Source organism: Lepidochelys kempii, chromosome 2 (genome assembly GCF_965140265.1).
Source record: "Lepidochelys kempii isolate rLepKem1 chromosome 2, rLepKem1.hap2, whole genome shotgun sequence".
NCBI lineage: Eukaryota > Metazoa > Chordata > Testudines > Cheloniidae > Lepidochelys > Lepidochelys kempii.
In genome coordinates, this window is record NC_133257.1 from 265,443,777 (window position 1) to 265,459,372 (window position 15,596).

Below are 15,596 nucleotides of genomic sequence, written 5' to 3' on the forward strand. Positions count from 1 at the left end.
TTGCTCTGCACTCCCAGCAAAGCGGAAGCAAAGCAGGCCTGGCTTAGAAATGGTTTTAAGTAGGTGCCCCTGTCCAGGAGACTCTAGCACTGTCCGGGACATGGAAAGACTAACAGACTCAAGTCTGGCTTGGCTGGACCGAACGGTGTTATGGGACCAGGGCATCAAGCTCCGTGTAAGGCCTGTAGGGAAACAACTAACCAGCATCGTGGTGACAGTACAGTGCTAAGCTCTTGTAGTCTGTACAGGCTGAGGAGGTGAGCGATTGTCCAAGCAGTGTGACAGTGATGGGGTATTAAGGTCTCAGCAGTGGTGGTGTCTGCCAGACTAACAATCAAGCTCCCAAGGGAGCGGGTGGAAGCCCCTTGAGGAATGTGGCACCAGACCAGGCACCAGAGAAAAGGCTGCCTGGCCCAGTCTCCTCCTCCTGGTCCTCATGAGATGGCCTAGCGGGACCTGATATGGCACCCTTCCTCACAACCCTCCTCCCCAGTTCCTGTGGTGGGCTCCTCAGCCTGGGAAGAAGCTCTGAACCATACATGCCAGCCTGCCCTGTATCGCCAGACAGGGGGACACACAACAGCCTGGAGCTCTCCTGCTTGGTTTCTAACCTGGGCCCCCTGAGTTTGCTCCTTAGGTGCCAGCTCGGGCTGGTACCTCTGCATCCCGTCTCGGTGCCAAGGGCTGGAGCAGGCTAGGCGGGGGCACGCCAGCGGGGCAGGAGAAGAACAAAGGTGACTGTAAGCTCTCTGGGACATGCTGTCGCATCCTTGCGTCCCTACGGTGCCTATTGCAAGGAGGCGGTGGCTGGCGCCTCTGGTGACCTCCACGATGCTAATGGGAAGAGAAGTGTCTGTCCTGGGAGCGCTTGGGTTCCTGCCCCTCTGAAGGCAGATCACAGCCTCGCGCTCCCACTCGGGGTGTGGGGGGGGGGCAGTCGGAAGGGGTATATGCCAGCGCTGTCGTTCCAGGCCCGATGGTCTAAGCGACCCGGTGTCAGGCCTGTGAGCCAAATTCTCGGTCAGGTGGTGTCAGAGCGGCAGGTGAACGGGCAGATCCTGCTCCCACAGGGGAGGGGCTCGGCCATTGGAGTGAAACAGATGGGCAGCTAAAATGGCGTCTCTTAAATGTCACGTGCCACTGAAGTCTGAAATCACTGGCCAGCACGTGATGGCCACTGGGAACTTCATGGGGGTAGTGGGTCTAGAATCCTCCTGTTCTGAAAGCCCCGGTCCCTGCCACTTGAGCTAAAGGATACCTGCTGTTGGTGTAAGGCCCATGACACGCAACTGATCAGGGCTGATTCCATCCAGCCGCGGGCAGTGCTGAGACACTCGCCAACTCATTACAGTGTTGACGCCTCATCAAACATTGCAAGTCCGAAGCCCTCAGGCGGATTGACTTCAAATTGCTGGCTTCAATCAGCAAGTAGGAAACCTTGATTTAAATCATGCGGTTAATCTGGTTTTGCATCTGTACTTTATTTTCCTAAAGAGGTGTTGATTCTCGTTGATTGGTGACATGTGGATTTGGAATTAAATATAGCTTTTACACTAAATTTGGTACTGTGACTTACTAAACAGGAGGACATGCAGGAGATGTGTACACATTTAAGCGGTTATGTAGCTTAATTTGTTTGTCCAGGTTCTTAATTTTTACATTTATGAAGTTTATAAAATGGCAAATGACTTTTCCTATTTACTAGATTTTTACTAGGGACTTGTCTCAAGTTGTGTTTGGATGGCAACTGGAATTAAAATAAACATTAATATGTTTTAATAAGTATTAATATGTTTTAAAATGCTATCTTAAATGTGTTGGGTACATAACAATAGAGTTTATCCAAATATTTTGCATTTAAAACTGATTATTAAAGGAAATATCTGTAGCTAGTGAATTGAACAGATTGTTTCTGGTCATATGTCCAAGAAGGTTTTAGCTCTAATAGATCTCATCTTTACACCTTGTTTTTATTCCAAGATTAGAAGAGGAAAACAAGCTTTCCTGCTTTAATTCCCAATTGGTTTTTAGTTCATTCAGAGTTCAAACATCTAATTGAACTAGATGAATAAATTGAAATGAAGCAAATATTCTATCTGCACCCGCAGAAGAGGCTACTGCTGTCAAAAGCTGCTTTAGCCCTTCAGCAAACTTGGGGTCCATCTGTTTAGCTAGTGACTTCCACCTGTTCGGTGGCTTGACTTTCCTTAACTTTAGCGGCAAATATGTACAATATGTACATGTGCAAATATGAATATTTTAGATTGTTGCCCTCCTTTTACCCAAGTGGCTAGGCAAAGTTTGGGGGCCCTGGAGATGTTCTCGTTAGGAAGAGAAATTGGTGATAGTTGGGTATTTCTTTGCAATCTTCTTTATTTACAAGGAATATACAAACTCCCATGTCTCTGAATATGGAGGGGAATCAAATAGCAGGAAAACCGTTGCTTTTGCTCACAGCACCACAAGTAGCCTACACCCCTCGCTCAAAAACCTCTCTGCAGGTTTCTTCCAGGGTCAGACACCTGGCTTTCAGCTGCCCCTTCAGGCTGTTTGTTTCTCTTCTGTCCTCTGCGTTCTACCTTCCCTCACTCAAATCCCTACCCAAAACAATCCTCAGCAAAAGTTCCTGGCCCAGTTCACATAGCTCTCTGTCTTAGATGGGGGCTTAACTGTATGTTTACATTAATTTAATCGCTGTGAGGCTGTAACTCAGCCCATAGCAAGGTTTCATCCCATTCAGAACGGTACTGAGTGTTAAGTTTTAAAAACATAGAGGTTTACTTTTAAAAAGAAAAATGGGATTTAAACTGAAATAAAATCTGCTTGTCTTGATAAATCATCAATCTTCATCCATCCTGGAAACCATCAACCTAAACTGTGGTCACCCTTTATCCCGCTCCTGGTAACTGTTCCCATTACAATGAGCCTTGGGTGGATCCCTCTGGCTTGCTAAACTGTACCAGGGCAGCTGCTTGCATGAGGATAGTAATGGTCCTACTCTACAGCCAGCTGAAGGACAGGGAGCTAACCACCCTGGGTCGGCAGCGTTTGCCTGGGACTAGCTCTCTGAGGTTGCGATACAAATATTAGTGGAGAGATGCTAATGTCCCCAGGACAGACCCATGGACCATGTCATTCCCCTATAAATACGGCAGCAGTTAACTAAACACATGGGTGACGGATCGCAGTCTTTGCTGTCCTCGCCATAAGCGCTACGGGTAACTGATTTGGACACTCATGTCTGCGCGTTGGCGTCACGGAGTCCCAGGGCGTTGCTCTGGAACTGCTCCCCATGAAGCCAGTCAGGACTCTGGGGCAGTCGCCTTTCTGTGAGCAGCCTGTCTTCAGGACACACAGCTTCCACCTTCCTGGGTCTGACCTCGGAGCATTCAGCATCCTCTGCCCCTCCGTACGCTTCTCACAGTGAGTCCGCCCAGGCGGGGCTCCTGGGGAAGCCAGAGGGTCCTGCCCCCCAACTCCGCAGTCAGACGTGACTCTCAGCCAGCCAGTAAAACAGAGGTTTATTAGACGACAAGAACATGGTCTAAACCAGAGCTTGCAGGTGCAGAGAACAGGACCCCTCATCTGGGTCCATTTTGGGGGGCAGTGAGCCAGACAACCACGTCTGCACTTCACTCCATGTCCCAGCCAGCCCCAAACTGAAACTCCCTCCAACCCCTCCTCCCCTGGGCTTTGTTCCTTTCCCAGGCCAGGAGGTCACCTGATTCCTTTGTTCTCCAACCCTTTAGCTCTCACCTTGCAGGGGGGAAGGGCCAGGCCATCAGTTGCCAGGAAACAGGGTGTCGGCCATTTTTTGTGTCCAGACCCCTGTACACACCTGCCCTCTAGGGCTCTGAAATGATCATACACCCTTACCCCACCACCTAGATACCCAAGAACTGCCGAGGGGAAATTGAGGCACCCCCACACTATTCAGAGGAAACATTAAGAACAGTCCCACTTCGTCACAGTTGGTATGGCATCGCCTCTCCCCTGCTCGCCCAGACTTACCGAGAAACGTGCTACACACCCTCCCGAGTGCCTGCCTGGCTCTCCCCCTCAGAGTGCCCTTCAGCTGGGAGGGGTTTTGTGTGTTGGAGCACCAGCTAGAATCCCCGCAGCATGCCCAGGGGGCTGCAGCCTAGTCTTGACCCCCTAAATGAGGGTCCAGGTGCGGCCACGATAACATACCGGGGGTGCCTTTGCTCTGCTAATTAAAATGAACTAACCCCCTCCCCTTCGTTCTGCTCATCAGAGTGCCGTGGGTGGACGAGTGAGGGGCATGCTTGTCTGTAGTGTTTGACCCTTCCTTTGGGGAGCAGTATCTCAAGACTGGAACAGGGCAGTCTGCCCCTTTAAGGGCTGTGGGTGACTGGGGTGTGGCCCCTTTAAGAACCACTGTTTGGAGCTGGTAGATTGGGGAGAGGATCTGACCCAGCTGGAAATGTTGCGGGGGAGGACAAGTGACTGAGGCCCGTGGCTGCCTGCCGGGCAGGGAGGAGGAGTGCTCCCAGCTCAGGGAAGGGCAGGCCTGGAAATAGGATGCAACTCTTGTGATTACATCCTGAGTGGTGGTCTGGGAGATTTGGAGAGCAGGGCAGCCTGCCAGGGCCCCGGGGTGATGGCAAAGGAGCCAGCTTACCTGCCGGGCATAAGTGAAACTGTTCCGCTCCGGGGGACTATAAAGCAGGGGGCTGGGGGTACTGCCCCAGAATGGTTACTGACCCGCTGGCTGATGTGCGGGGACCACCAGCTCGCTAAGATGTTAAACCAGGGTTGCCTTCGCTCTGTGAGGGGATTTGAAAATCCCATTGCGCCTACTCTTGCAGTGGTCTGAAGCCAGAATTCCCTCGCCTGGGGCTGTTTTTGCGGGGAGGCCGTGCATGGGTTGGCTGACCCAGGGTGTCTGCCACAGGGTGGCTGTACCTAAAACTCGTAAAGGGATGAAGGATGCCGTGGGCGTAACTTTATCGGTGAAGTGATACCAGCCCTCAAAACTTCATCCACTTACACACACATTTCCTAACTCTGTCCAGCAGCCCACTGTGGCCCACGGCTGCAGCTCCTAGATGCTGCTGCAACTCGTGTAAAGGCTCTGTCCAAAATGCAGCTGTTAGATTAGTAACCTGGGGAGAAGAGGGCCCTGCCCCCTAGACCAGTGGTCTCCAAAGTTTTTGGATCGCTCACCCCCATGGTGCCACCGAAGAAAGGAGAGGGGAAGACGTGCCACAGGCATGCCGAACTGCCGCCGAAGAAAGAAAACGGTGGAGTGCAGTCCTGCCGCGCACCCCCTAGGATCCTCTGGCTCACCCCCTGGGGTGCGCGCACCCCACTTTGGAGACCACTGCCCTAGACAAGGACGTTCCATACAGGTGTGCTGGGGAGGCTCCCCTGTGGACATTGCAGGGAAAGGAAAATTGGTTTTGATGAGAGCAGGTGCCGAGGAAGGGGGGCCTGCGCTGAGCTGCATCTGGCTGGAGCTGGCTGCGGTGTTGGCCTTGAAATGGTTTTTCCATCATGAGAACGGCACCGTCTGCAGGAAGTGTCGGTGTTTGAGCAGAATTCAGGTTTTTGTTGAAAACGCAAACTTCTCAGCAGGAAAGCAAACTGGCTAAGAATTGCAGTCAACCCCCTCATTTTCCACCCTGACTTGTCTCGGGAACAAGCCCCCGCTTCTCCCTCGGCTCATCAGGATATGGGCTTCCTGAGCCATCGGTCTGCAACTGAGCTCCAGGCCTTGGTGTCTGGAAGGCGTCTAGCCTGGAAAGCATTCAGACTTGGCCATGCACTGCTGCAAGGGAACCCGCTCCGCCCGGCAGGTGCGGAAACCCAGCATGGTGTGAACGGAGACACTGGACTCCGTTCTCTCGTCTCTGCTGAAATATGGGAGCTACCTGGAAGGTCCCTCACGTTAAAGTCCACCTACTGCAGTGTGTCCTGGTCCACTCTGGTAAAGAGAAGGCTGAGAACTGAGTTCAGCTCAGCTCCCCGCTGGAGGGACTTGGGTTGGACGGCAGTTGTGTGGGAGACCTCGGTGACCCTTAGCGGAGCTGCTGGGGGCGTGGTAGGCAGTGCTGTGCTCCAGATGGTAGCACTGACTCAATACCGCAGCGTGGTGCAAGGGGGCGCTCCGATACTGGAGGGGGGGCCATCATTCAGATGAGATGAGGCAAGACCACGGTCCCCGCTTTCTTGTCTCTAAAGATTCTCTGGCCCTTTCTTGAACGGGGCTGCTAACAGCCTGCTGGCCTAACCCCTGGCCAGTGATGATCCCCTGCAGTTTCAATGGTCCTTGGATCTCAAGAGGAGGGCCAAAAAGAGGACGAGTATTTAGAAACTTGGTCATCCTTTTCAAGTGTACTCAGCTCTCCCCAGCCAGTGAGCTAACGATCCTGGCTAACGATTCTGGCTATTAACTAGCCCCTGAATAAGTAAGGAGCATTGTACACGGTAGTGTGTTAATGTTGTGTTGTAACTCTGCGTTTTATTTAAAAAGTATCAAAAGAAATAGCTGTGAGAACGGGCACCCTCCACTTCCAATCCCAAGCTGCTGGGTCGTGTGCTGTCCTACAATTTGTCAGTGAGCCTGGTTTGTGTGTAGTTCGCGTAAAGCGCTTTGCAATCCCTTGGGATAGAGGTGCTGTATAAATGCAAGTTACTGTTTGGTCACTATCTTGGTGTCCGGTGCTGTCTGTTCCAGCAGATCCTTCTCGCAGCCCAACCCCACAAATGGCCGTCTGGACACACCCTGGGAGGCATTTCCTTTCGCTGTTCTGAGCTGGGCTGTTCTTGAGTGACTCGAAACTCTGTGGCGTCGTCTTCTGTCTGCATGGGGAGCTAAGCTGTCAGGCCCTGTCCTGTTCTCCCTCGAGCACCTTGGCACTTCTGCCCATGTGGCTCCCTGTGCGTGGGTAGAGCTCCCTATAATGGTCTGGAGGGCTGCCACGTGGTCCCCTTTCAGCCACCGTTTGCTGGGCGGTGGGAGTGCTGGGACGTCGTCTCCTTATTCAGCTAAATGGACCAGGTGACCTCTTGAGGTCCTTCCAACCCTGTGATTCTGTTGACCTCCCCCTCCCCCCGTTTGTTATCTCTGCCTCATCCTATATCTAGCCTGTGAGCTCTTTGGGGCCGAGACTCTGTCTGTCAGGTATGGGTGTTGCCTAGGACAGTGGGGCACAGGCTGGGACCTCAGAACAGAAATAATACCCTGCTACACAGGGAGAGGACAAATCCATCGGTAGGTTTTAAGGCCTGGGATCTGTTCCTGGCATTGCCACTGACCTGTTAGGTCACCTGGCATGTCCCGTCCTCTCTCCATGCCCCACGAACCCTCTGTGTAAAGTGGAGTGAATCCCCCTTGCTGGAGTTGTGGGGGAGGCGAAGCCCGTTAAGGGGTTTCCGCTCCACCCGTAGGACGTGCTCTGGAGGGATACAGCCTCCGTCCTTTTGGAGCCGCTCGCCTCTTCCCACTTTGCTCGGACCTCTGCTGCCACTTCTCTTAAGCACAAATAGTGCTGGGGCATTGACTAGCCCTTCCCCGCAGCCTGCCTTGTCAGCGCACTGGCTCCAGGTGCCAAGGAGTTAGCCGCCTTGCAAACCCGTTCTCCTTCCCCGTCGTGTTATCAGCCCCTGCTCCTCTCCGCCCAGGGAGCTCAAGGTTATTGGCTGGCTTTGTATGTTCTGCAGACTCTCAGAGGGCACCTCTAGCCGTGCGGTCGGCATGTATCCCGGGAACCAGCCTGGTGGTCAGCTGTGACTGGTGCCCTTCTAACGTGGAATATGTTCATCCACTCCACCCCTTTGTTCCACCCTCTATCTCCCCACCCCACACAGCCGGAGTCATTGCTCACATGCGGCCCCTCTCCACCGGCCTCCCTAGCCCCTTCCTTCCTCTCTCTGCCAAGGCTCTTGTGTATCTCCTCTCCCCTGGTTCCTGGGGAGCAGCCCCCACGTGAGACGGTTATTTCTGACCAGACGTCCCTGTGGGTGACACCTCCCCGACGGATCGACAGGCAGGGAGAGGGCATGTTTTCCTGCTGCTGGTGCTGCGGCATTTCCATGGTTCTGCCTGCTCTCTGGTTGGCTAAAGCAGCTGTGCCGGTGTGGGGATGTGCCGGGGTGGGGAGCTACTGACTTCACGCACAGCAGTGACGCAGTTCTCCCCAGCTCCGCCGGGCGGGGCGGGGTGTGTGTGTGGTGGGGAGCAGGCTTCCCTTGGAGAAACGCTGTGGGGGAGGGACTATGATGATTCAGGCTGAGAGCCACGTGGCCTAGTGGGTAGGGCGCTGGGCTAGGTGTTCAGAGAATTGGCTTCTGTTCCTGGCTATGACATTGAGCAAGTCGCGTTCCTCCATGACTCAGTTTCCCCTCCCACCCTGTCTTGCCTCTTAGACTGTAGTCCCTTCGGGGCAAGGGCAGTTATGTTCATACAGAGCCTTGAGCAGCAGGCACCCCGGGGCTGCTGTAATACAGTTAACAGGGAGCAGCGAATTAAAGACTGAGTCGTTATGGCGCCGAAATCAACAGCGAGCTCTAAGCGCAGGTCCCGACAATGGCAAAGCCCCTTCTGTCCGTCTGATGCTGTCCCTTGGGGGAACCAGGCCATTGTCTAATACCCATTCCTTCCTGCCCCTCGCCCTAAACTTCCCTTCTTTGAAATGGGATTCTTCCTAGTCCTCTCCCCTTGTACTGCCCTCGATAGCCCCTCCCTCTCCTCGGGGGTCACGCCCTGCAGGTGCTTGTCTACACCATTAAATGTAATGTTGCTTCACCCTTCCTCCTTTACATCCCTGCCCCGGTGGGACCCGGGGATGCAGCACCACAAGTGGGTGATGTGCTGTGCAAGGCTCTCCCCAGCTTTGCTGTGAAAGCACCGGCCCAGAGCCACTCCCGAAACAGGGGCCGGGGGGAGGGTGTTTCTCTGCTCATTAGCCTGGTAAGAAGCAACTCTCCCCTCCTACCCCCCGGTCCAACTCCCGGGGAAGTTAAACCCCATTCAAGCTGCTGGGGGGTCTCTTTAAGAGGAGTATGTTGAGCTGCAGAAGCTGATCAAGGTCCTCGCTGTTTTCAAAGAGATCCTGAGTGAGGGGTTGAGGGTTTGGGGGGGCCCTGGTATCTCCCTGCAGAGCCCAGCCAATGATTCTCCCTAATTAAACCTTGCTGGGGTTCGGCTGAACCCATGGGGCTTGCAGCAAGTCTCAGCAGAGCCTAGGCAGGAGGTAAGCTGCCCCCTCTCTGGCTGCCCCCAGGATCGAACGTACAGACAGACCCAAACAGCGCCCATGGCTGCAGACTCAGCCTCGCTGCTCCACAGGAATGCAGCTGAAGCTGGTGCAGAGAAGCCTCAGGGCTGGGCCCTTCGTGTGGCTGTTGGTTCGGGAGGGAGCTCTTGTCTGTGTATTGACCAGAGTGGCCAAGGTGATGCATCCCCACCTACCCTGAGCTTGCTGCAGCTGCAAAGTCTGTGTCTGATCCGATTGGCCAACAGTGGAGGCGTGAGCAGAGACCCAGCTAACAGGAAGCTCTGGTGCGAGTGTTTGGGCGTGGGTCAATGGGGCTGGGCTGTGGGGAAAGCTGCTTGTGAGATCTGAAGGAGCCTCTGCTGTTGCATGGGGGGAAAGTCCAGTTCCTAGAGCTGGCTCTTCCCATCTCTTGTCCCGAGCTGGCCTGGAGTTGGACAGGGAGGCAGGGCGGTGGGAGAGATCTGGGGGGTCACACAGCATGGGGCAGGAGTCAAGAGCCGCCACGCATGGCTGGGAGCTGCCCAAATCTCAACTTTGCTCCAGGAAGGTATTGTGACTTCCAGGGAACAGACAGGCTGCTGGCTCCTTGGCAGCTGCTCTCCTGCCCTGGGCTGGTAGGAGTCTGCTGTTCCCATAGGTGGTGGTCACCTGGCATAGGTGGCGGTGGAGGCGTGGCACCGGGGTGAGGAGCACAGCAGAGACACTGGGGCAAAAGGGCCCTTTGGTGATGGCCAAGTGTCCTCCTCCAAACTTCCCAGGGCTAGGAAGCCGGGTGGGAGATCTGCAGCAGAATAAGCTGGTCACTTGGGACATTTCAGGCGTTCTTCTGAGCCTATGTTCCTGGTCAACATCACGAGGCTCAGATGAGCGCAGGGGGGTGCAAAGACCTTTATGGTGCCTCCAAGCTGTTTAGGAGGGAGAACTCAAGCTCTGTCCCCCCACCCCCATGTGAGATTCTGTTCTCGTGCCGAGCCCCTGCTGGCTGGGGAGGAAGTTTTTTGGCGCGCTCTGTTCAGTCCTTACCAGGTTCCCCCACTGATGGGGCATGGCACAGTGGAGACGGTGGCTCAACCTCCCGTTCCTCTATCTTCCCCAGCCCTTCAGTGCAATTAGTCACTTTTATGGAATGTAGCCTTGACCTACGCTGACTGTCCTCCTTGCTGGCCAACTCGTGCATTGTCCTCTTACCACAGTTATGCTCCTCTGGCAAAGTGCCTTCATACTGTGGTGGGAGCCCTTGGATGAATGTCCAGTGGGAGCCATCCCTGGGGCTGTGTTGTCTTAGTTCAAATCAAGATCATGTCTCGGTGCTGCACGTCAGTCTCCTACAGCGCACAGGTGACCGTGAAAGTTATAGTGACAACGCAAACCTACAAAAAGGATAAGTTATCCACATCCTTAGCTCTCCAGCTCCTGACAGAGTGAGGGGACTTTAATGTGCTGTCTCACGCTTTGTTCGTTAGCAACGGAATGATTGAGAGAGACAATAAATGAATATTTATTTACGTCGCGTTATCAAGTAGCCTGTATCTAAATGTGACTTCATTCTTTAAAGGTTTATTGCCCCGAGAGTGGGTCGAAAACGTTGATGACTCAACCAAGAGTGATATGTACCGGACGTGCGTGCTGTGTGTAAGAGCACTCAAGATGATCTCTAGGCTGGGAAGGATTCAATTTTTGTCGGTAAATCTAGATTTCACCCTACACAAGCTGCAAAATATTTCCATTGATGATCAAAATATACAGATAAGCAAAGTAAGACTTTGTGGGCGAAAGCTAGTGATTTAGACTTTTGAATTAGGTTTGTTACAAATGGACTAGCGAATGAATAGTAAAAACAGATGAGTGGTTTTAAGGATATCGACTTGGTATATTTTGACATGTGATGTTAATGGTTTATGGAGCTTTCACTTTGTGAATCAACGTCTCTCGTTGTCTGGCCACCTCTAATTTCCTACAACTGTGAAAATGTCAATAGACAAAACTAAAAAAAATGTGTAAAAGTTGATATTATCCCTCAATTATATATATATATATATATAAAAAATCTAATTCCACCAAGCCTAATCTCAAAATTATTTAATATATTTAAGACCCAGAAAACCTGTAGAGCTGTCAAAAGCGCAAAGCAAACAGACTGTTCTAATCTCTTCCACAGAGGCATAGCACAACAAAAGTTATGGTGTGAAAATTTCAGATAGAAATGTGATTTCTTAACTCCAGCCTGCCTCTGCTCCCTCACCAGAGGGGGGAGATATAGTCTGAAGTGTTTAGCTGTCTTTATTTATTGGCCTCAATGTTCTAGCTCTAGATTGATGATGCCAGAGGGCTCGAAGCACCACTCTTGTCGTTTTTATGAGCTTTTTCATCTAAGGTCAAGTTGGGGATACAGCTCAGGGTCTTGAGATGCTGGCGTTGTGAATGCTTCTCTTTAATCCAGACATGCTGGTCTCTGTGGAGACCGGGTCCCCAGCCTGCATGGGGTGAACCAAAACCAGGCACAGCAGACTTTCCCTTGTGACTGCAGAGAGAGCTGCTTCCCGCAGGGAAGGAAGGAATAAATCAGGGTACCAAGCACCGGTCTTCAGACGTTGTATTGCATCATGTTCCCACAGCTGTGGCTCTCCCCTCCCCGGTCTTACCGCAGCGTCACGAAATGCAGCGATCTCTCGTGAGGGAAGACAAGTCTGGGCTTTAAGGTGTAGTTCTAATTTGTGTGAGCGTGGGTGAGAGAGCTGTTTTCAGAGATCAGCAGATCCTAAGGCAGGAGGGACTGTTATGATTGCAGCCCAGTAATCCACAGTTCCCAGTCGGCTGCGATGGACCCAGTCTCTGGGTTCCATATGCTTCCAAGCCAAGTGGGTCTGGTGTACTCACTGTTTCTAGCTGTGGGGTCCAGGGCACGCTCCTGGACTCGGACCTTTTCTCTGATGCCCTTCCTTGGGACATGGAGTGCTGCCACCTTGGACCCCAAAAACTGAGACCTCCCAGGTCGCTTATATCCTTCACCAAAGCTGTGGGCTCTCTGGGCTTCTGGTTTAATCCCTTTGTGGGGACAACGTGGCAGGAAAGCAGGAACACAGTTTTCGCAAAGGAATGCCTTAACTACTGTAACTTGCCTTTCAGCTGTTCTACTGGTTAATTACCCTCTCAGTCTTTAGGGGGGAAAAAAGCACCCTGCTTCCAGTTTAATCTCTGCTGATTTCTGCATCCAGCCATTGGATCTTGTTACACCTTGGTCCTCTATATTAAGGAGACCTTCAGCATCTAGTGTCTTTTATTCATTATAGATTTTAAAGGCAGAAGTGTCCTCTGAGCTCCTGTATAATACAGGCCGTAGAACATCCCTGAATTAATTCCTGTTTGAACCAGAGCATGTATTTTAGAAAAACATCCACTCTTGATTTACAAATGGCCAGTGATGGAGAATCTGCCACAACCCTCGGTAAATTATTTCAGTGGTTAATCACCCTCACTCTTCGTTTTTTAAAAGTACGCCTTATTTCTTCTTTGAATTTGTTTAGCTTCATCTTCCAGACATTGGATCTTGCTAGACTTTTGTCTGGTAGACTGAAGAGCCCATTAGCTGGGATCAAGTCGCCCCTTAACTTTTTTGTTCAACTAAATAGATTCACGGAGCTCAATCTCTCCCTTTAAAAGATTGGAAAGTATATGCCTTAAATCATTCTTGTCTTTTCTCTGAACTCGCTCCAATCTGTCTTTGATGTTAGGGTGCTTTTCCCACTTCTGGGGAAACAGGTGAGATTCCCTGGCCCCTCCTTTTCCTTAGTTTAGCAGGCCTGTGTAAACATTTGCCTTGCTGCTTCTGGCGTGTGTAGGTGGTGGTTTCTTGTAAGGCTTGTAGTAGGGAGTAGGCCAGATGCATGTGCTGGAGAGACAATGTCACAATAAAAAGGAGGGGGGGGGGGGAATGAAACTCAGAACTTCAGATCAAGATTTTTTCAACAGCGATTCAGTGTTGCTCATGTACCAGTTGCTGCTGTCCCATCTAGCCCTTCATGTACGTCTGCCTTTGAGTCTCTAGCAGCTTACTGATTTAGCCAATGTGGCAAAAACAAGCGTGCTGTGGGGAGAAATAGTGAAAATATGCTGGCATTTGACTTTCTATGGCATCCCGAACTGTGCTGATGGGCAGCTAGATTGGCACTGGCATGTACCTGGCAGGAGCGGTCAAGGATTTAGCTAAATGGCATAATCAAGGTGGATGGACCAACTTCTGCTGGGGAGAGAGACAAGTTTTCAAGCTGCACGGAGCTTTTCTTCAGGGCTGGGAAATGCAGTCAGCCTGACAGCTAAAGGCAAGGTGGAGCAGATTGTTTAGCATAGGTAGTTCTCACCCTCAACCGTTGTAAGAGACCGTTCAAGGGGTCAGTTAATCAAGAGCAGGTATGTGGGGACTGTAACAGGGTGCTTTGTCCTTTTTGGGCATGTCTACGCTCCACACTAAGCCTGAGACTATGGGCCTGGTGTGTCCAAGCCTGTGCTTGTGTCCACACTGCATCAGAAACCTGGGTTTATGGTTACTGGACCCCGGTGTTTCAGCCATGCTAAGACACCCATACTGCACTACGCAGACCACCTGACTCCTGTCTGCAGCTTGAACTGTCTCCACCCTGCAAAATGCCCAGCCTTGGACGCAAGTCACAGTGGGACTCGAGCTCTGGCTCCCCCAGGGCCCTAGAACTGAGGAGCTGAGTGCTTGCTGACCCAAGTCACAGCTTTGTGTGTACACAGCGAGGGGGCTTGGACTCAAAGCGGAGTCACCCTCTCAGCCCAGGCTCTATGTCTGCCCTGCACATTAAGGCCTGGGGGCAGCCAGCCCTGCTGGGAAACGTTGCCTTTTTTTCAGAACAGGAGTTTGGGCCTGGGATGCTCAGACCCAGCTGCATCAGGGGATTCCTATAAAGGGCTAAAAGAACTTAGTTGAAGGGAAGAGCTGCAGGATGCAGCGTGGCTTGTCCTGTGCCTGGCATTGGAGCGGAGGGAGAGATGCAAGGGGCATGGGCAGCCTCCTTTAGTTAGGGACATGGCTTGTGGGTTGCTCTGAATCTGTGTGAAGATCAAAACCAGGCTGGGAAGGAAAGGGTCAGAGCAGGCATTGGTCCTTCCTGGGCAGGGGGTGACAGGCCGACAGCCTGCAGGGACCAAACAGGGAAAATGGGAAATTGGGGGATCTAGGAAACCGAAGCACATAGTGTTGGGGTCTCCTTGAATAGTCAACACTTGTCAGTGAGGTTGATCGTGGCAGAACAGTGCTGAAGCTAGTGTTCGGTACCTGAGGTGACCAAAAACTTTCCCGTGACTTTTTTGGGGGATGGAAAATACTCCCCCCCCACCCCCCAATTTTGGATCAAAATTTTTTTTAGTGCAAAATATTAATTACCAAAAAAGCGTGTGGGAGAGAACCACTTTCATTTTCACACATCTTCACCCCCACCCCCATTTGCCAGTGGGGAGTAAAAACGTGAGCCAGCCCTCCTCCCCCCCACACTAACTGGAACACATTTCATCGGTTACAGAATTTCTAACCAAACAAAAAATTGATTCGTTGGAAACTCCTCGTGACACAGAGACTTCCCTCTCTTTTTGTCCCGTCAGCGCTGTTAGCGAGGATGGTATGGAAGCTGTTGCACTTGCATTGTGTCTCACCGGAATGTAACACAAGCCACTCGAGTCCCTGCCAGTGCGTGCCCTGTTCATGCTGAGCCTGCGGCAGCAGGTAGCAAAGCTGGGGCGACCTGGGAGAATCCAGCAGCGTTTGTGGATGGTGCGGCACCAGGATCCTCCTGGAAAAGCCCTCTGCCTTCTTTGACTGCGAGTTTTGGGCTAATGTTCCTGGAGGGTGGATTTCTGGCGATGTCTAACCGTCCTGTTTCAGAGTAACAGCCATGTTAGTCTGTATTCGCAAAAAGAAAAGGAGTACTTGTGGCACCTTAGAGACTAACCAATTTATTTGAGCATAAGCTTTCGTGAGCTACAGCTCACTGATGGGCTGTTCGTGGGATTCGATGATTCTTTAGTAACTTTCTCTTGCGTTTCTTGCCACTTTTCACAGTAGTAAATATAACCCCCCTTTGCACTCCACCCCCACTAGGTGAGGTGTGGAAAGTAACTTTTAAGGTGATGCCACTCCTCAGTGTAAAAGGATTTCGGTTTGTGCTACTGTTCTTTTGACTAAAATCTCTGAAATTACTCAGGATTTCTTCTTCCACACTTTCGGGGTATCGTATTTAGAGACTGATTCCCCCACCTCCCGCCACCCCTCCAGCTATGAAATATACAGTCAGATGGTGAGTAAGAACATAAGAACGGCCATACTGGGTCAGACCAAAG

The 15,596-nt window shown here is 51.9% G+C and overlaps 1 protein-coding gene across 1 annotated transcript in view; it reads left to right on the forward strand.

Moving 5' to 3' along the window:
* The window catches only part of NBEAL2 (neurobeachin like 2), a 173,507-nt gene that overhangs the window by 12,308 nt on the left and 145,603 nt on the right, over nucleotides 1–15,596 (forward strand). Inside the window, 1 exon segment of the mRNA XM_073334853.1 lies at nucleotides 10,798–10,925. Coding sequence (XP_073190954.1) covers nucleotides 10,851–10,925 — 75 coding nt within the window. The 5' untranslated portion in view covers nucleotides 10,798–10,850.